This window comes from Oncorhynchus masou, chromosome 28, assembly GCF_036934945.1.
Source record: "Oncorhynchus masou masou isolate Uvic2021 chromosome 28, UVic_Omas_1.1, whole genome shotgun sequence".
In the NCBI taxonomy this organism is placed as follows: domain Eukaryota; kingdom Metazoa; phylum Chordata; class Actinopteri; order Salmoniformes; family Salmonidae; genus Oncorhynchus; species Oncorhynchus masou.
Window position 1 is genome coordinate 85,645,976 of NC_088239.1, and position 20,000 is coordinate 85,665,975.

General features: G+C 43.3%; 1 protein-coding gene across 1 annotated transcript in view; it reads right to left on the reverse strand.

Moving 5' to 3' along the window:
• Positions 1-5,206: 5,206 nt before the first annotated feature.
• Positions 5,207-20,000, reverse strand: part of LOC135518437 (YTH domain-containing protein 1-like) — a 33,064-nt gene continuing 18,270 nt past the window's right edge. Inside the window, 7 exon segments of the mRNA XM_064943608.1 lie at positions 5,207-6,158; positions 6,293-6,421; positions 6,874-6,939; positions 8,128-8,170; positions 14,502-14,538; positions 15,342-15,421; positions 18,512-18,681. Coding sequence (XP_064799680.1) covers positions 5,943-6,158; positions 6,293-6,421; positions 6,874-6,939; positions 8,128-8,170; positions 14,502-14,538; positions 15,342-15,421; positions 18,512-18,681 — 741 coding nt within the window. The 3' untranslated portion in view covers positions 5,207-5,942.

A 20,000-nucleotide genomic window follows, 5' to 3' on the forward strand; every position in this document is an offset into this window, starting at 1 on the left:
ATTGCTAGACAGTAGATCTAGCTGGTCTGTCATAGTACAATAGAGACAGTAGATCTAGCTGGTCTGTAATAATATAATAGAGACAGTAGATCTAGCTGGTCTGTCATAATATAATAGACACAGTGGATCTAGCTGGTCTGTCATAATATGAGACAGTAGATCTAGCTGGTCTGTCATAATATAATAGAGACAGTAGATCTAGCAGGTCTGTCATAATATAATAGAGACAGTAGATCTAACTGCTCTGTCATAGTACAATAGAGACAGTATATCTAGCTGTCTGTCATAATATAATAGAGACAGTAGATCTAGCATTTCTGTCATAATATAATAGAGACAGTAGATCTAGCTGGTCTGTCATAACATAATAGAGACAGTAGATCTAGCTGGTCTGTCATAACATAATAGAGACAGTAGATCTACCTGGTCTGTCATAACATAATAGAGACAGTAGATCTAGCTGGTCTGTCATAATATAATAGAGACAGTAGATCTAGCTGGTCTGTCATAATATAATAGAGACAGTAGATCTAGCTGGTCTGTCATAATATAATAGAGACATTAGATCTAGCTGGTCTGTCATAATATAATAGAGACATTAGATCTAGCTGGTCTGTCATAATATAATAGAGACAGTAGATCTACCTGGTCTGTCAAAATATAATAGAGACAGTAGATCTAGCTGGTCTGTCATAGTACAATAGAGACAGTATATCTACCTGGTCTGTCATAATATAATAGAGACAGTATATCTAGCAGGTCTGTCATAGTACAATAGAGACAGTAGATCTAGCTGGTCTGTCATAATATAATAGAGACATTAGATCTAGCTGGTCTGTCATAAAATAATAGAGACAGTAGATCTAGCTGGTCTGTCATAATATAATAGAGACAGTAGATCTAGCGGGTCTGTCATAATATAATAGAGACAGTAGATATAGCTGGTCTGTCGTATTATAATAGAGACAGTAGATCTAGCGGGTCTGTAATAATATAATAGAGACAGTAGATCTAGCTGGTCTGTCATAATATAATAGAGACAGTAGATCTACCTGGTCTGTCATAATATAATAGAGACAGTAGATCTAGCTGGTCTGTCATAATACAATAGAGACAGTATATCTACCTGGTCTGTCATAATATAATAGAGACAGTATATCTAGCTGGTCTGTCATAGTACAATAGAGACAGTAGATCTAGCTGGTCCGTCATAATGTAATAGAGACATAAGATCTAGCTGGTCTGTCATAATATAATAGAGACAGTAGATCTACCTGGTCTGTCATAACATAATAGAGACAGTAGATCTAGCTGGTCTGTCATAATATAATAGAGACAGTAGATCTAGCTGGTCTGTCATAAAATAATAGAGACTGTAGATCTAGCTGGTCTGTCATAATATAATAGAGACAGTGGATCTAGCTGGTCTGTCATAATAGAGACATTAGATCTAGCTGGTCTGTCATTATATAATAGAGACAGTAGATCTAGCTGGTCTGTCATAATATAATAGAGACAGTAGATCTAGCAGGTCTGTCAAAATATAATAGAGACAGTAGATCTAGCTGGTCTGTCATAGTACAATAGAGACAGTAGATCTAGCTGGTCTGTAATAATATAATAGAGACAGTAGATCTAGCTGGTCTGTCATAATATAATAGACACAGTGGATCTAGCTGGTCTGTCATAATATAATAGAGACAGTAGATCTAGCTGGTCTGTCATAATATAATAGAGACAGTATATCTAGCTGGTCTGTCATAATATAATAGACACAGTAGATCTAGCTGGTCTGTCATAATATAATAGAGACAGTAGATCTACCTGGTCTGTCATAATATAATAGAGACAGTAGATCTAGCTGGTCTGTCATAATATAATAGAGACAGTAGATCTAGCTGGTCTGTCATAATAGAATAGAGACAGTAGATCTTGCTGGTCTGTCATAATATAATAGAAACAGTCGATCTACCTGGTCTGTCATAGTACAATAGAGACAGTAGATCTAGCTGGTCTGTCATAATACAATAGAGACAGTAGATATAGCTGGTCTGTCATAGTATAATAGAGACAGTAGATCTAACTGGTCTGTCATAATATAATAGAGACAGTATATCTAGCAGGTCTGTCATAGTACAATAGAGACAGTAGATCTAGCTGGTCTGTCATAATATAATAGAGACATTAGATCTAGCTGGTCTGTCATAAAATAATAGAGACAGTAGATCTAGCTGGTCTGTCATAATATAATAGAGACAGTAGATCTAGCTGGTCTGTCATAATATAATAGAGACAGTGGATCTAGCTGGTCTGTCATAATATAATAGAGACAGTAGATCTAGCATTTCTGTCATAATATAATAGAGACAGTAGATCTAGCTGGTCTGTCATAATATAATAGAGACAGTAGATCTACCTGGTCTGTCATAACATAATAGAGACAGTAGATCTACCTGGTCTGTCATAGTATAATAGAGACAGTAGATCTAGCTGGTCTGTCATAATATAATAGAGACAGTAGATCATGCTGGTCTGTCATAATATAATAGAGACAGTAGATCTAGCTGGTCTGTCATAATATAATAGAGACAGTAGATGTAGCTGGTCTGTCATAATATAGAGACAGTAGATATAGCTGGTCTGTCATAATATAATAGAGACTAGTTGGTCTGTCATAATAGAGACAGTAGATCTAGCTTTGCCATGTGTGCTTTATTACAGAATAGTGTACGTCAACCGGAAGAATAACGCAATAGCGCAATACGCCTTGATCATATCGATATCAAACAATATCAATATCATATAGAATTATCTATATTAGTGCCCACCACTATATGAAATAAATAACACATTTATATTTAAATATATACTGAACAAAAACGTGACATGTAAATTGTTGGTCCTTTGATTCATGAGCTGAAATAAAAGATCCCAGACATTTTCCAAGCTTACTTCTCTCATTTGTTTATATCCGTCAGTGTGCATTTCTCCTTTGCCAAAATAATCCATCAACCTGACAGGTGTGGCATATCAAGAAGCTGATTAAACAACATGATCATTACACAGGTGCACCTTGTGCTGGAGACAATAAAAGGCCACTCTAAAATTTTCACTTTTGTCACACAACCCAATGCCACAGATGTCTCAAGTCTTGAGGGAGCGTGCAATTGGCATGCTGACTGCAGGAATGTCCACCAGAGTTGTTGCCAGAGAATTTAATGTTCATTTCTCTACCATAAGCCTCCAATGTTGTTTTGGAGAAGTACGTCTAACCGGCCTCAGAACCACAAACCGCCCAAGACCTCCACAACCTGCGGGATAGTCTGACGTTCGGATTACTCTAACTCTAAAATAAATCAGATTATTTTGTTACTTTTAGATTTACTTTCCATTAGAAGACAAAAAGGAATATTACCAATTGAAAGACGTTTTTTTTTTACAGAATCAATCAATGTTAGAGTTTACATACACTACATTGACAAAAGTATGTGGACACCTGCTCTTCTAACATCTCATTCAAAATCATGGCCATTAATATGGAGCTGGTCCTCCATTTACTAAGCTATAACAGCCTCCACTCTTCTGGGAAGGCTTTCCACTAGATGTTGGAACATTGCTGCGAGGACTTGCTTCTATTCAGCCACAAGAGCATCCGTGAGGTTTGGCACTGATGTTTGGCGATTCGGCCTGGTTCGCAGTCTGCGTTCCAGACATTTATTTGTCCTCCACCAAACTTTACAGTTGGCACTATGCATTCGGGCAGGGAGCGTTCTCTTAGCATCCGCCAAACCCATATTCGTCCATCGGACTGCCAGATGGTGAAGCGTGAATCATCACGCAGTTTGGAACTTGGTTGTGAGGACAGACGGTTTTTACGTGCTACTCGTTTCGGCACTCGCCGGTCCCGTTCCCTTCTGTGGCCTACCACTTTGTTGCTTAGCCGCTGTTGCTCCTTGACGTTTCCACTTCACAATAACAGCATCTACCCTTGACCGGGGAAGCTCTAGCAGGGCAGAAATTTGACTGTTGGAAAGGTGGCATCCAATGACGGTGCCACGTTGAAAGTCACTGAGCTCTTCAGTACGGGCCATTCTACTGCCAATGTTTGTCTATGGAGATTGCGTGGCTGTGTTCTCGATTTTATACACCGGTCAGCAACGGGTGTGGCTGAAATAGCCAGAAACCACTAATTTGAAGGGATGCCCACACAAATACACCTGTACATTTGTGAACAGCCATCCACAACCACAATTCGTAAAAGCGAGAATAATTGAGAGCAGCATGACATCCACATCACTGCCATGTACATATCAATAATAGATCGAAAAGTTTGATATTTCAAATGTACGTTTGTTTATTCCCCATTTTAAATGGAACCTTTATTTAACTAGGCAAGTCAATTAATTAAGAACAAATTATTATTTTACAATGATGACCTACCCCTGCCAAACCCTCCCCTAACCCGGACGACTGCTGGGCCAAATTGTGCGCCACCCTATGGGACTCCCGATCACAGCCGTTTGTGATATAGCCCGGGATCGAACCAGGGTCTGTAGTGACTCCCCTAGCACTGAGAGGCAGTGTCTTAGACCTCTGAACCAGGGTCTGTAGTGATGCACTGAGATGCAGTGCCTTAGACCGCTGAACCAGGGTCTGTAGTGACTCCTCTAGCACTGAGATGCAGTGTCTTAGACCTCTGAACCAGGGTCTGTAGTGACTCCTCTAACACTGAGATGCAGTGTCTTAGACCTCTGAACCAGGGTCTGTAGTGACTCCTCTAACACTGAGATGCAGTGTCTTGAACCAGGGTCTGTACCTCTGAACCAGGGGGTCTGTAGTGATGCACTCCCTTAGACCTCTGAACCAGGGTCTGTAGTGACTCCTCTAGCACTGAGATGCAGTGCCTTGGACCACTGAACCAGGGTCTGTAGTGACTCCCCTAGCACTGAGATGCAGTGCCTTGGACCACTGAACCAGGGTCTGTAGTGACTCCCCTAGCACTGAGATGCAGTGCCTTGGACCACTGCGCCACTCGGGAGCCCAAACATAATGCCTAAAATGTCACCAGAGTTTTCCCAAACATTTAAATCTGACTGATGTGCCATTGTTGATCTGACGATGAAAACCAGCAGAAAGTCCAGGGTAAAACCTGTTTAATGTAAAGTGAATCAATCCAACCATCTTTTACTCAAACTGACGACCGTAGTAAAACACTCAATAGTATTTAATTTTTTTTGTACAAAACAGTCATCCAAGACAAAGCGATACCTTATTCCCCCGCCCCCGACAAAACATTGCAGGTTCTCTAAACTTTACAGCACTGATTGGTTGAAACTTCCGAAAGGAAACGGGATCAATCATAACAACAATATTGCTTTTTGCTTCCAGATCAAAACACTTTGAAAAAAAAAAAAAAAAATGGCTTGACATTTTTTTTTAAAGGCAAAAAAGGGACTCGCAACAACACTGCCAGTCAGATTGAGTACAACACAATTATACCCATTTTAGTAGCGATCTTCATTTGAACCATGTACAAGTATGAACAGCACAAAGACAAATGTGACAAGTGGATCAGTCCCTTCCTAAAATATACACGCAAAAGACTGGCATTCAACACTGAAAGTCGGGGACAGGAAGAAGAGACGAAAACCAGCTCCAAATAGTTAAATGCTCTTAACCGCGTCTCCAAAATAAGATGAACTAAAAATGTGTATTTTGGGGTGGATTTTGGGTTGGAACCCCCCCAGTTAGTTCAGTTACACTGCATGCATGATAGACATGAGGCGACTTCACAGCACGATGTAAAACAGAACAAATCACTCAGAACAGTTCAGATTCTTAAAAAAATAAAATAAAAACAAAATGGAAAAAAAGAAGAAAAGAAATGACTAGGTCAGAGAAACTACGACAAGACTTCTTGTTTGATTTGATTTAGTCCCTGATTATCTCCTGTAGCGCCCCCTCTCCTTCTCCCTGTCTCTGATCCGGTCTCTCTCTCGGTCACGTTCGCGTCCACGGTCTCTGTCGCGGTCCCGGCGGGCATCCCGGGGCCGTTCTCGCTCCCTCTGCCGGTCTCGTTCTCTGGGGCGGCTGCGGCGACCTGTCACCACGGCCTGGGTCCGTCTCAGGAAGTCATCCACCCGCATGTCATAGTCATGCTTCAGAGGGAGAGAGAGAGACGGTGTTCAGGCTATACTACGTCCCAAATTACTCACTATTCCATTTATTAGTGCACTACACATTTAACCAGGACAGAAATGAGCTGTACCAGGGTAGAGCTGAAGGAACGTACGACTCTCTTCTCCCTGAAGCGGGCGTCGTGTGGTACAGGGTGGTGCCCAGCGTAGGGGGGGTGTGCCTGGGGAGGTGGAGGATGGTAGAACGGGTGGTGAGGTGGCTGCTCCATCCCAGGGTACGGTGCCTACAGGGGAGATGGTTTTTAAATGACACTATGAATGAAGTCAGTGGCAAGAAAACCTCTTAAAAATGGCAGGTAGGATCAATTAAAAATAACAAAAACAAATGTACTTGCTATGTAACTACGGTATACAAAATTTGAAGAGCCATGTACGTAAAATGAGTTGCATGTAAATTTAACAAACAAATATTAGATAAAGTCTTCTGAAGAGATGGGCCAATACCGATAGAGAGACTATGATGAGAAACTTCAGAGAACTATTCACCCAAAATATTGATTAATATACAGACAGAAGCAGGTCAGTGTAACATATTAACAGGTGAAATACTGCAACGCGTTTCGACCAGACAGGTATTTCTCAGGTAGCATTAATAGGCCTTTTAGTCTTATGTCTATATTAAACCATATTACTTAGAGCACTCTATAGCTCTATGAACCAAACTTCTAGAACATACCATTCCTTGCCAGGGAGGAGGCGGCCCAATGGTGTGGTGGAACTCTCTCATGTAATCGTTGTAGGACTGGGGATAACAAAACGCATGATAATATCAATAGGAGTGAATCAGAGCGTCTGCTAAATGACTTAAATGTAAATGTAATCAAATGAACTGTGTGCTAATATCAATGACTATACACACACAAAAGTATGTGGACACCCCTTCAAATTAGTGGATTCAGCTATTTCAGCCACCCCCCGTTGCTGACAGGTGAATAAAATCGAGCATACCACCATACAATCTCCATAGACAAACATTGGCAGTAGAATGGGCCGTACCGAAGAGCTCAGTGACTTTCAAAGTGGCACAGTCTTAGGATGCCACCTTTCCAACAAGTTAGTTTGTCCCGATTTCTGCCCTGCTTTAGCTGCCCTGGTCAACTGTCAGTGCTGTTATTGTGAAGTGGAAACGTCTAGGAGCAACAACGGCTCAGCCGAGAAGTGGTAGGCCACACAAGCTCACAGAACGAGACTGCTGGGAGCTGTTCATCAGGAGCTTCATGAAATGGGATTCCATGACCGAGCAGCCGCACACAAGCCTAAGATCAGTGGTGTAAAGCTTACGGCCATTGGACTCTGGAGCAGTGGAAACGCGTTCTCAGGAGGGATTAATCACGCGTCACCATCTGGCAGGCCGACAGACGAATCTGGGTTTGGCGGATGCCAGGACAGCGCTACCTGCCCCAATGAATAGTGCCAACTGTAAAGTTTGGTGGAGGAGGAATAATGGTCTGGGGCTGTTTTTCATGGTTCGGGCCTCTTAGTTCCAGTGAATGGAAATCTTAACACTACAGTATACAATGACATTCTAGACGATTCTGTGCTTCCAACTTTTGGCAACAGTTTGGGGAAGGCTCTTTCCTGTTACAGCATAACAATTCCCCCATGCAAAAGTCGATCGGTGTGGAAGAACTTGACTGGTCTGCACAGTCCTGACCTCAATCTTTGCGATGAATTGGAATGCCGACTGTGAGCCAGGCCTAATCGCCCAACGTCAGCACCGGACCTTCCTTATGCTCGTGGATGAAATGGAAGCAAGTACCAGCAGCAACGTTCCAACATCTAGTGGAACACCTTCCCAGAAGAGTAGAGCCTTTTATGGGACTAAAGGGAGGACCAAGTCCATATTAATGGCCATGATTTTGGAATGAGATGTTTGACAAGTAGGTGTTCACATACCTTTGGTGATGTAGTGTATATTTACTGAACTCACCCCATTGAGAAACACATCTCTTCTTACTCCAGTTGGGAAGCGCCTGGGGAAATGAAGTTACTACTGGTTAATGTCTGGGGAGGGGGAGGAAAGGGTTGGTAGAGAGAGAGGGAGGGCCAGGGAAGGGTTGGTAGAGAGAGAGGGAGGGCCAGGGAAGGGTTGGTAGAGAGAGAGGGAGGGCCAGGGAAGGGTTGGTAGAGAGAGGGAGGGCCAGGGGAGGGTTGGTGGAGAGAGGGAGGGCCAGGGAAGGGTTGGTGGAGAGAGGGAGGGCCAGGGAAGGGGTTGGTGGAGAGAGGGAGGGCCAGGGAAGGGTTGGTGGAGAGAGGGAGGGCCAGGGAAGGGTTGGTGGAGAGAGGGAGGGCCAGGGAAGGGTTGGTGGAGAGAGGGAGGGCCAGGGAAGGGTTGGTGGAGAGAGGGAGGGCCAGGGAAGGGTTGGTAGAGAGAGAGGGAGGGCCAGGGAAGGGTTGGTGGAGAGAGGGAGGGCCAGGGAAGGGTTGGTGGAGAGAGGGAGGGCCAGGGAAGGGTTGGTGGAGAGAGGGAGGGCCAGGGAAGGGTTGGTGGAGAGAGGGAGGGCCAGGGAAGGGTTGGTGGAGAGAGGGAGGGCCAGGGCGGTCATTTCATTTCGTCAGCCGGTTATTGTCATGCAAATGACTGCCGGTCTCACAGTAATTTACCGTTAATTAACCAACACATTTAGCATCTCCTGGCTTCCACTCATAGCCTACAAGCCACTGATGCAGATCTCTGAAAAATCTACATTTAAAAAAAGTCAATTTATTATACAACATCACAATAAATCCATTATTTTAGGCAGGTTTAAAGAAAAATAAATACAGTCTTATCTGGCTATGCTCCGTGCCATAGGCTGGGGGCGTATTCATTTAGCTGAAATGCTCATAAGTTCCCATACCAGTATTTTATAGTATGTGTGCGCATATGAAGAGGCTATGTTGAGCGTCAAAGTGACCATTTGAAACACTAGATTTAGAGTTATTTGGCAACTTTAGTGTTGAACGATACAAACCTCAGAATGTCTTAGAAATCAAAACATAAATGGGCTGCAGGATTCAACTAAATCGGCTATTTGAAAAAGTCGAAAATAGAAGAAAAAAAAGCTTTTGCCTCATCAAGTGATCACCTTTTCATCAAACTATACTCAATTTATTCTAGTCTTCACTAACATGTCAAATTTGTTGGGATTTAGGAAAAAAAGGCCCATTATCAAATGGGCGGGGGGGGCATGTCATCCGTTTGCACTGGAAAAGCGAATGGAGGCCGCTTTCCACTGTAAAATCATGCTGGGTAGGTTACTCCGGTAACTAGAGGAGCCGCTGGGGTAACTAGAGGAGCCGCTGGGGTAACTAGAGGAGCCGCTGGGGTAACTAGAGGAGCCGCTGGGGTAACTAGAGGAGCCGCTGGGGTAACTAGAGGAGCCGCTGGGGTACCTAGAGGAGCCGCTGGGGTACCTAGAGGAGCCGCTGGGGTACCTAGAGGAGCCGCTGGGGTAACTAGAGGAGCCGCTGGGGTAACTAGAGGGAGCCGCTGGGGTAACTAGAGGAGCCGCTGGGGTAACTAGAGGAGCCGCTGGGGTAACTAGAGGAGCCGCTGGGGTACTAGAGGAGCCGCTGGGGTAACTAGAGGAGCCGCTGGGGTAACTAGAGGAGCCGCTGGGGTAACTAGAGGAGCCGCTGGGGTAACTAGAGGAGCCGCTGGGGTAACTAGAGGAGCCGCTGGGGTAACTAGAGGAGCCGCTGGGGTAACTAGAGGAGCCGCTGGGGTAACTAGAGGAGCCGCTGGGGTAACTAGAGGAGCCGCTGGGGTAACTAGAGGAGCCGCTGGGGTAACTAGAGGAGCCGCTGGGGTACCTAGAGGAGCCGCTGGGGTAACTAGAGGAGCCGCTGGGGTAACTAGAGGAGCCGCTGGGGTAACTAGAGGAGCCGCTGGGGTAACTAGAGGAGCCGCTGGGGTAACTAGAGGAGCCGCTGGGGTAACTAGAGGAGCCGCTGGGGTAACTAGAGGAGCCGCTGGGGTAACTAGAGGAGCCGCTGGGGTAACTAGAGGAGCCGCTGGGAGTCTCCTGTTGCTTGTGGCAACCATCAAAACACTGCTTTCACACGGGATGAGCATGCAGCCCCTCCCTGGGCGACAGGTGATATTCCCGCCCAAACTCTGGATGCCATGGTCTCTCCAACCTTGTTCCTGCAGCTACCCAGTGATTTAATGTGGGAAACCAAGTGAAATTTGATCGGAACATCGACAGTAACATGTTCACAACAAACAAAAAACATTTCATTAAACTGTGGCCAGCCCCTCTCTGTGTTCTGGAGAAAGGAATGAAGGAGAGAAGGATATGGATGGTGTCTCTCACACTCCGGAGCCCAAAAAAAAAGGCCATATAAAAATGCACTATTACAAGGCTATTCAAAATCAAATGCACTATAATTGTAGGCTCTCTCTCGGCAGCGTAGCCTAGTGGTTCGAGCGTTGGACTAGTAACCGGAAAGTTGCAAGTTCAAACCCCCGAGCTGACAAGGTACAAATCTGTCGTTCTGCCACTGAACAGTGACTGACCTGCCTAGTTAAATAAATGTAAAAATATAATATAAATATATATATTTTTTTTTACCGTTAATTAACAAACACATTTAGCATCTCCTGGTTTCCACACACTGCCAATGATGCCTCGCTTTGGAACATCCACATTAAATCAAAGTCTAATGAATCCATGTCAGCCTACACCGTCACAAAAAACACTATTAAAACACAACAACGAAGAACAGGTTGTCTATTTCAGAAGAACAGAATAGCGTACTCAAGAGTTGGCCTTATGTTAGGTCCTGATCTGGCTATGCCATACGGCTGTGGGCTACACTAGTTTAACAGTTTAACATTTAACAGACAAGATTGGCCTAGAATTCTGTGGCATTATTATATAGCATTAAGAAAACAATTGAACATAGCTGAATAAATAAGAAAGGTTGAAATAAACAGGCCCTCCTAAATGCTTAGAGTTACTTATGTAACTTCTGTTTATGTTTGGATATTTAATACATTGCAAGGCTGCGCGATGCCATTAACGATGATTTGAAAAAAGTTGAATGAAAGACTTGAGCTCTGCTTTGTTTTTTGGTGCAGGGGGTACACACTTCATCAGTCTCTCTCACAATTTGACAAGACCTTGATAATGCCTTGAATTTCCCGGAGACATCCCCTTTGTGTGATGTCCCCTAAATAAATTCCATGCCTTCTGTGGTCAGTGGCTGCAAAATAATCATTAGAATCCATTGGAATAAAGTTTCCAAAACTGTTAAAATAAATGTCTTAGTATTACAGAACTGATTTGGCAGGCGAAAACCTGGGAAAAATCCATTCAGGAAGTAGGTATTATTTTCTTTTTCCTCTATTCAATGCCATTACAGTATCCATTGACTTAGGACTCATATTGCAGTTCCTATGCCTTCCACTAGATGTCAACAGTCTTTAGAAATTGTTTCAGGCTTGTATTCCGATGAGGGAGTAAGAGCAGTCTGAATGAGTGGACCCTACCGCGTCGCAGAGCTTTCTCATGCACGCGACCAAAGAGGGTGCCTTTCTTGTTTACCTTTTATATTGACAACGTTATTGTCCGGTTTAAATATTACAGATCATTTAGGTTAAAAACAACCTGAGGATGGAATATAAACATCGTTTGACATGTTTCTATGAACTTTTACAGATACAATTTGGATTTTATTTGTCTGCCTGTTGTGACTGCGTTTGAGCCTGTGGATTACTGAAGAAAACGTGAAAAAAACGGAGGTTTTAGGATATAAAAAGAGAGACTATCGAACAAAAGGAACATTTATTGAATAAATGAATGTCTTCTGAGTACAAACATATGAAGATCAAAGGTAAGTGATCCATTTTCTCTCTATTTCTGACTTGTGTAACTCTTCTACTTGGCTGGTAACCGTGTACTGATTTATATGCTGGGCTATGTTCTCAAATAATTGTAAGGTATGCTTCCGCAGTAAAGCATTTTTGAAATCGGACACCGTGGTTGGATTCACAAGAAGTTCATCTTTAAAACTATGTAAAATAGTTGTATCTTTTCTGATTTTTTATAAGGGAGAGAAGGAATGAGAGAGAGAGAGAGAAGGAATGAGAGAGAGAGAGAGAAGGAATGAGAGAGAGAGAGAAGGAATGAGAGAGAGAGAGAGAGAAGGAATGAGAGAGAGAGAGAGAGAGAAGGAATGAGAGAGAGAAGGAATGAGAGAGAGAAGGAATGAGAGAGAGAGAAGGAATGAGAGAGAGAAGGAATGAGAGAGAGAGCTGTTGCACGCGCCATACATAGTCAATGGTCGGCTTCGAGAGGTTTGGTATGAATATGTGTACTGTTTTCGGATATCACTACATAGGCACAAATAGCTAAATGAAAAAGCAGCCTAACGAATTGTGGTTGTTATGGACGGCTGTTCACAAATCTAAATGGTGTATTTGAACCCAATTAAAAAATGGTTGAATTCAAGGAGTTTAAGGTGCCTATCAATCATTGTTTTTAAAACCAGTGGCTAGTCGATGAAACATGCGCTCTTGAAACAGCCTATGGAATAAAAGACTGGCTTATTGCTCAATCTAAAAGTGTCATATGACATTCATTTATCACATGTAAATAACACTTTTCAATCGTGCTCAAAGCCATTCCATGAGCACAGCGTTTACTTTTCAACTTGAATCAATGAGCCCAATCAGTCCTCCGTAACAATTAAAATTGTAAACAACAGAGTAGGGCTGGCTAATACATCCTTAGTTTTGGGGTCATGCTCAGGTAAAACAATTTGGCTCATCTATACTTCTATATTTCCAAGTCCTATTCTTGAATGTCAAGGGGTATAATTTATATTTATTTATAGGAATGAGTGGAATTCTGATAGACTTTGGTTTTTAATGTAATGATGTAATTTAATCATATTATAATAATGTAGTAGAAAGTGATGGGTTAGATGAAGCCTAAGTAACCAACCCACAAACTAACATCCATATATGGCCAGCTATGTAAACTTTAACATTGATTTATCCTGCAAGAGATGCCGTTCAGTTGGTAACATGTATTAGAAAACGACAAATGTCTCTTAAGGGGATAGTAATCTAAAAGTAAATCGACTACATAATTGAGTTTGGGTAATTCAAAAGTTAAGTTGATTACAATTTAGAAAGTAACCTAGCCAACCCTGATGCTAAGTAACGGGATAAAGACGGCACTGACGCTAAGTAACGGGATAAAGACGGCACTGACGCTAAGTAACGGGATAAAGACGGCACTGACGCTAAGTAACGGGATAAAGACGGCGCTGACGCTAAGTAACGGGATAAAGACGGCGCTGACGCTAAGTAACGGATAAAGACGCGCTGACGCTAAGTAACGGATAAAGACGGCGCTGACGCTAAGTAACGGGATAAAGACGGCGCTGACGCTAAGTAACGGATAAAGACGGCGCTGACGCTAAGTAACGGGATAAAGACGGCGCTGACGCTAAGTAACGGGATAAAGACGGCGCTGACGCTAAGTAACGGGATAAAGACGGCGCTGACGCTAAGTAACGGATAAAGACGCGCTGACGCTAAGTAACGGATAAAGACGGCGCTGACGCTAAGTAACGGGATAAAGACGGCGCTGACGCTAAGTAACGGGATAAAGACGGCGCTGACGCTAAGTAACGGGATAAAGACGGCGCTGACGCTAAGTAACGGGATAAAGACGGCGCTGACGCTAAGTAACGGGATAAAGACGGCGCTGACGCTAAGTAACGGGATAAAGACGGCGCTGACGCTAAGTAACGGGATAAAGACGGCGCTGACGCTAAGTAACGGGATAAAGACGGCGCTGACGCTAAGTAACGGGATAAAGACGGCGCTGACGCTAAGTAACGGGATAAAGACGGCGCTGACGCTAAGTAACGGGATAAAGACGGCGCTGACGCTAAGTAACGGGATAAAGACGGCGCTGACGCTAAGTAACGGGATAAAGACGGCGCTGACGCTAAGTAATGGGATAAAGACGGCACTGATGCTAAGTAACGGGATAAAGACGGCACTTCTAATTTGCAAGATACATTTTCATTTTGTTTTCGGCACAAATGAAAACGTGTCACTGACTTGCCCATGGATTGATGTTTCAGCATGGTCTCAATGGAAGAGTTCGGCGTTCGACTAACCAGTTACAAGCCTGCTTGTTAGCGGCAGGCGGACGAGTAATATCCACCGTCGTAGTACAGATGAAGCCGGAGCTGGAATGCGAAGCTAAGTGAAGCTGTCATCAATCTACACTAGAGCCTGGGGGGAGGTGAGGGGGGGGGTAGATTTGGGGTCCACGGTGAGTGATGTCAGGTACTTACCGGTCAACTGGTGGGTTACGTGGAACTGGCATAAAGCCTGTGTAAAGAGAGAAAGCTGATTTACTCCGACTGGCGAATCATGTTCTTTCATGTCCCTGTGGAGCATCTGTGTTTATAGACACACAAGTTTCCCTTTCAACAAGTTTTGTTCTAACACTGATACATCGGTAGTCAATAAGAAAAGTTAAAAATAAAAAAATCAATACTTACTTACAACCTCCTACTCCGATTCATAACATCAAAGTGGAAAATATCACACGGAAAATTGGGACATTAAATCTAACCTCTTGCCACTACAGTAATACGTCAGCTCGGCTAAACATAGGTCATCTGGATGTGGCTTAAACTCTGTTCCATTTGTTGTCGATATGGAGTTCAAAATGAGCTTCACTGGTAAACTCAAGCGTGGTTCATGAGTACATTCTTATCGTTCAGACCAGTAAAAGGATAAGACAGACCAACACAAACGTCGGCGGTGCACAGCAAGGGGGCCGTACTGGCACCTCTGACCACAATGGCCGTCATTTTCTGTTCATTTCCAGACGTGTCTTCATGTTTGATCACAATCGTTCGTCGACACCCAGCAGATCTACTGCACACGGCCGACGTTCCTGTTGGTCCAGCTCGTCCTTATAACTGACCTTGACCGGTACCAATACAATTACTAGTTGTGCCCAAATGGCCCAGTTCCTTAGATAAATAACAAATAAAAATATATACACACTGCTTTTGACCAGAGCCATTTGGACCCTGGTCTAAAGTAGTGCACTATATAGGGAATAGGGGGCCATTTGAGATACATGTCCATGATGGACCAATACATATGGCAGTAATAGTAACCTGGTCTCTGTGGGAACTCGGCTGGATAGTCAATCCTTGGGCGTTTCCTGTTGTGAATGTCATATTCCTCGGGCCGACGCCTACATGAATTAGGTAAACAATTGAGACAAGCACCACGATACAGCACAGCATCCTAGTTGCCCTAAGTCATAATAGAACTGTGTAAAACATCTAGGATCATCTGAAAAGCATATGTACACATCTATACACCAAAAACATTTACATGAACTAGTAAAAAACACACAAAATAAACACCTATTGACAGATTGAGAAACAACTTGATTTAAGCCATATCACCATTCTGTCTCTTCTTATCTCATCCACCTCCATAAAGGGGGAAACTTAATTTATGACCAAAATTCAGGATGCATTTCATTGAATCTTGACAGTATTCCCAAATACTTATTAAAAAAAAAAACTAAACACGTAGAGACAGTTATAATGAGCAGACTGCATCAATCAACCATTATATTCTGAATGATATGACTGAATCAACCATTATATTCTGAATTATATCTTACTACATCAACCATTATATTCTGAATTATATCTTACTACATCAACCATTATATTCTGAATTATATCTTACTACATCAACCATTATATTCTGAATTATATCTTACTGGTTGTGGACAGTTCCATTAAAACAGTGAATTGACCAGTAAGTTTTTTTTGTTCAGATTGGTCCTATGATAGTTCAACTCATTCTGTAGCTAAAACAGGATGTTTCAGTACTGTAACTATTGGAAGTACACCCTAGTTACCTGTTTGGGGATAGTTTGGGGTATCACCTGTCTCCAATAAGGAGCTAGAGTTCTATTCTAACAGCTTCTGACTAGCCATCAATAACCACGTTAGTGAATGATCATTACTCCACAACACAACTATCCATGTTCAATTCAAAAATCAACCAGATAGTAAAATGTTGTTTTGTTTTTACAGCTGGGATAATGACTGTCTACAGGAAAATGAAGAAAGAGCCGGTTAAAATTGTAACATACCGCTTTCTTGTAGTTTTGTGACCTGTTACCGTTGACATATATTAAGATATCAAAAGTTCATATAGACAGTCCATCTTACGGTTTAGGGTCTACAGCCACAAAGACATTACAAGGATGGGGCCGGGCTGGGGAGGGCAAAGGGGGTGATTGATAAGGGTGATTGATGCAGTCCATTGCAATCGAAAAGACCAGGGGATGAACTTCACGTCGGCCATTTTATAAAACCAAAAAGGTGACGGCCCCCTTTGGCTTAGAACATCCCTTCCTTGTGGTGTTATTCTCAGTCCATTGAGGCCTTAAAAAGGGAAGGAGTGGGGTTGTATCATTCTGCCAGTGGGTCTCCTCCTACCTTATTCTCAGTCCTTTAGGTTAGGGTATGGAAACACTCCTGTCCTTTAGGAAACACTCCTAACCTAGTCCTTTAGGTCAGGGTATGGAAACACTCCTGTCCTTTAGGTTAGGGTATGGAAACACTCCTGTCCTTTAGGAAACACTCCTAACCTAGTCCTTTAGGTTAGGGTATGGAAACACTCCTGTCCTTTAGGAAACACTCCTAACCTAGTCCTTTAGGTTAGGGTATGGAAACACTCCTGTCCTTTAGGAAACACTCCTAACCTAGTCCTTTAGGTTAGGGTATGGAAACACTCCTGTCCTTTAGGAAACACTCCTAACCTAGTCCTTTAAGTTTCTCTAACCACCTACCACCAGGTGCCATTAATTCCAGATGAAGAAACTTTAACAAGAAACGGCTGGCAGGCTCTCAGCACCACAACCATCTTCAGTCCTGTTTGGTTGTGTGTGTGGGGGGGAGGGGGGGGGGGCAGTGACCGACCGACCATTAACCAAAATGTTTTTGCGGGTATATGATCTCTTGAAGGGGATGTCGGGGGATTTGGATTGCTGGTGTAAACGGAGCATTGCAACGGGAGGTAGAGAGAACCACACAGCAGAGCCAAGCCCCCTCTCTCTCCCTCTAGGTTGTCGCCAGGTCTCCCAAAAGGCCTACCGCTTTCCAGAACTTTCCAACGCTTTTTTTTACTCCCTTTCCAGGCAGCTTTGCAGATAGACACCCACCCCTGCCCATCTGAAGCTACAGGCATACACCGCAGTAGTGTAGATTTCACCACAGGTATACATTATGTATATTCAATAAATGGCCCATGGAGGGAGAGAAAAGTCCCCTGGAAGCATTTAAGACAGCATCATCATTCTCCCCACTCAAATCCATGTGCCATCTTCTGTTTAAATAGAACAGCTCCTTTTTCTAAGTCCCATATATGACTAGGTTTTAACTCCCCAGGATACTCCTGAAAGAAAAGGCTTCGGGAACAAATTTAAAAAACAAACTTATCTAGACAAATTCATTCAAGCAACCTAAAGACAAATGTATTAAACGCAACTACAACTTAAGCGGTTTTAAGTATCATGATAGTATAAATTAAAATTGCATTCTTTATATTGAGAGACCAAACTAATTAACCACCATCACCTGTAGAGAGAGACAAGCCACACTCAGCCTACTAGCAACGGCCCGGCCCATAGATACTGGGGTTAGCAACGGCCCGGCCCATAGATACTGGGGTTAGCAACGGCCCGGCCCATAGATACTGGGGTTAGCAAAGGCCCGGCCCATAGATACTGGGGTTAGCAACGGCCCGGGCCCATAGATACTGGGGTTAGCAACGGCCCGGCCCATAGATACTGGGGTTAGCAAAGGCCCGGCCCATAGATACTGGGGTTAGCAACGGCCCGGGCCCATAGATACTGGGGTTAGCAACGGCCCGGCCCATAGATACTGGGGTTAGCAACGGCCCGGGCCCATAGATACTGGGGCTAGCAACGGCCCGGGCCCATAGATAGTGGGGTTAGCAACGGCCCGGCCCATAGATAGTGGGGTTAGCACTGGCCCAGGGCCAAAGATAGTGGGGTTAACACTGGCCCAGAGCCATAGATACTGGGGTTAACACTGGCCTGGCCCATAGATACTGTGGAGCTGTGGTACGGGGTCCTTAGCAACAGCCCAGAGGATGTCAGCAGGTTTCCCTCTTCGCTGGGATGTGATGAGAGCATTCTGGGAGGGACGGTTAGACCATCGGATCAGAACACTGCTCCGGGCATCATGTCACGCCGACACCAGAGCTCACTAGCAGTCCAAAGAATATTTCTAACCTTCCCAGGTCGCCTCGGGCGGGTTCTCTGTGGGGTGGGCGTCCTCGAGAACGCGGCTCTGAAGGCATCCTCCGCTTGTGTCGCATTTTATGAATAACTTGATACAAGTCAATGCTCTCGTCCTGGGGGAACAGCATGCACAGCTGCATCCCACACCCTGGTTCGATCTCCTGGTGGTCCCGAGGAGGGGTGGCACACAGATCAGTAGATTAAAAAAAAAAAAAAAAAAACTAAATTAGAATTAGTGTGAAAATACATAAATATAAAATACAGAGCATTGTGAAAGTATTCATGACCCCATTCACTTTTTCCACATTGTTACATTACAACCTTATTCAAAAACAGTTGCTAATATATGCATAGTATTTGTAGATTTGGATAGAAAACCCTCAGAAGTTTCTAAAACTGTTTGAATGATGTCTGTGAGTATAACAGAACTCATATGGCAGGCGAAAACCCGAGAAGAAATCCAGACAGGAAGTGAGAAATGTGAGGTTGGTCGATTTTCAACCCAGCCCCTATTGAATTCACAGTGGGATATGGATGAAGTTGCACTTCCTAGGGCTTCCACTAGATGTCAACCGTCTTTAGAAACTTGAATGTGGCTTCTACTGTGTTGTGGGCCTGAATAAGAGCTGAATGACCTGCGTTGCATTGCATCTCTAGACACAAAGGAATTCTCAGGTTGGAACTTTATTGAAGAGTTATGATAACAACACCCTAAAGATTGATTCTAAACTTAGTTTGACATGTTTCTTCGACCTGTAATATAACTTTTTGTCCAAGGTTATTATGCGGGAACCTGCACCAGCATTTGGATAGGTGTACCAAACGCGCTAACCAAAGTAGCTAATTGGACATAAATAACGGACATTATCGAACAAATCAAGCATTTATTGTGGACCTGGGATTCCTGGGAGTGCATTCTGATGAAGATCATCAAAAGGGAATATTTATAATGTGATTTCTTGTTTCTGTTGACTCCAAAATGGCGGTTAATTGTATTATTTTTCTGAGCACCGCTTCAGATTATTGCATGGTTTGTTTTTTCCGTAAAGTTTCTTTGAAATCTGACACAGCGGTTGCATTAAGGAGAGGTATATCTATAATTCCATGTGTAGAACTTATATTATCTCATCATAAATGTAGAAGTATTTCTGTTGAATTGATGTGGCTATGCAAAATCACTGGATGTTTTCGGAACTAGTGGAAGTAATGCGCCAATGTAAACTCAGATTGTTTTATATAAATATGAACTTTATCAAACAAAACACACATGTATTGTGTAACATGAAGTCCTATGAGTGTCATCTGATGAAGATCAAAGGTTAGTGATTCTTTATATGTCTATTTGTGCTTTTTGTGACTCCTCTCTTTGGCTGGAAAAATGGCTGTGTTTTTCTGTGAGTTGGTGTTGCTTTCGCTGTAAAGCCTATTTGAAAACGGACACGGTGGTGGGATTAACAACAAGTTTACATTTAAAAAGGTT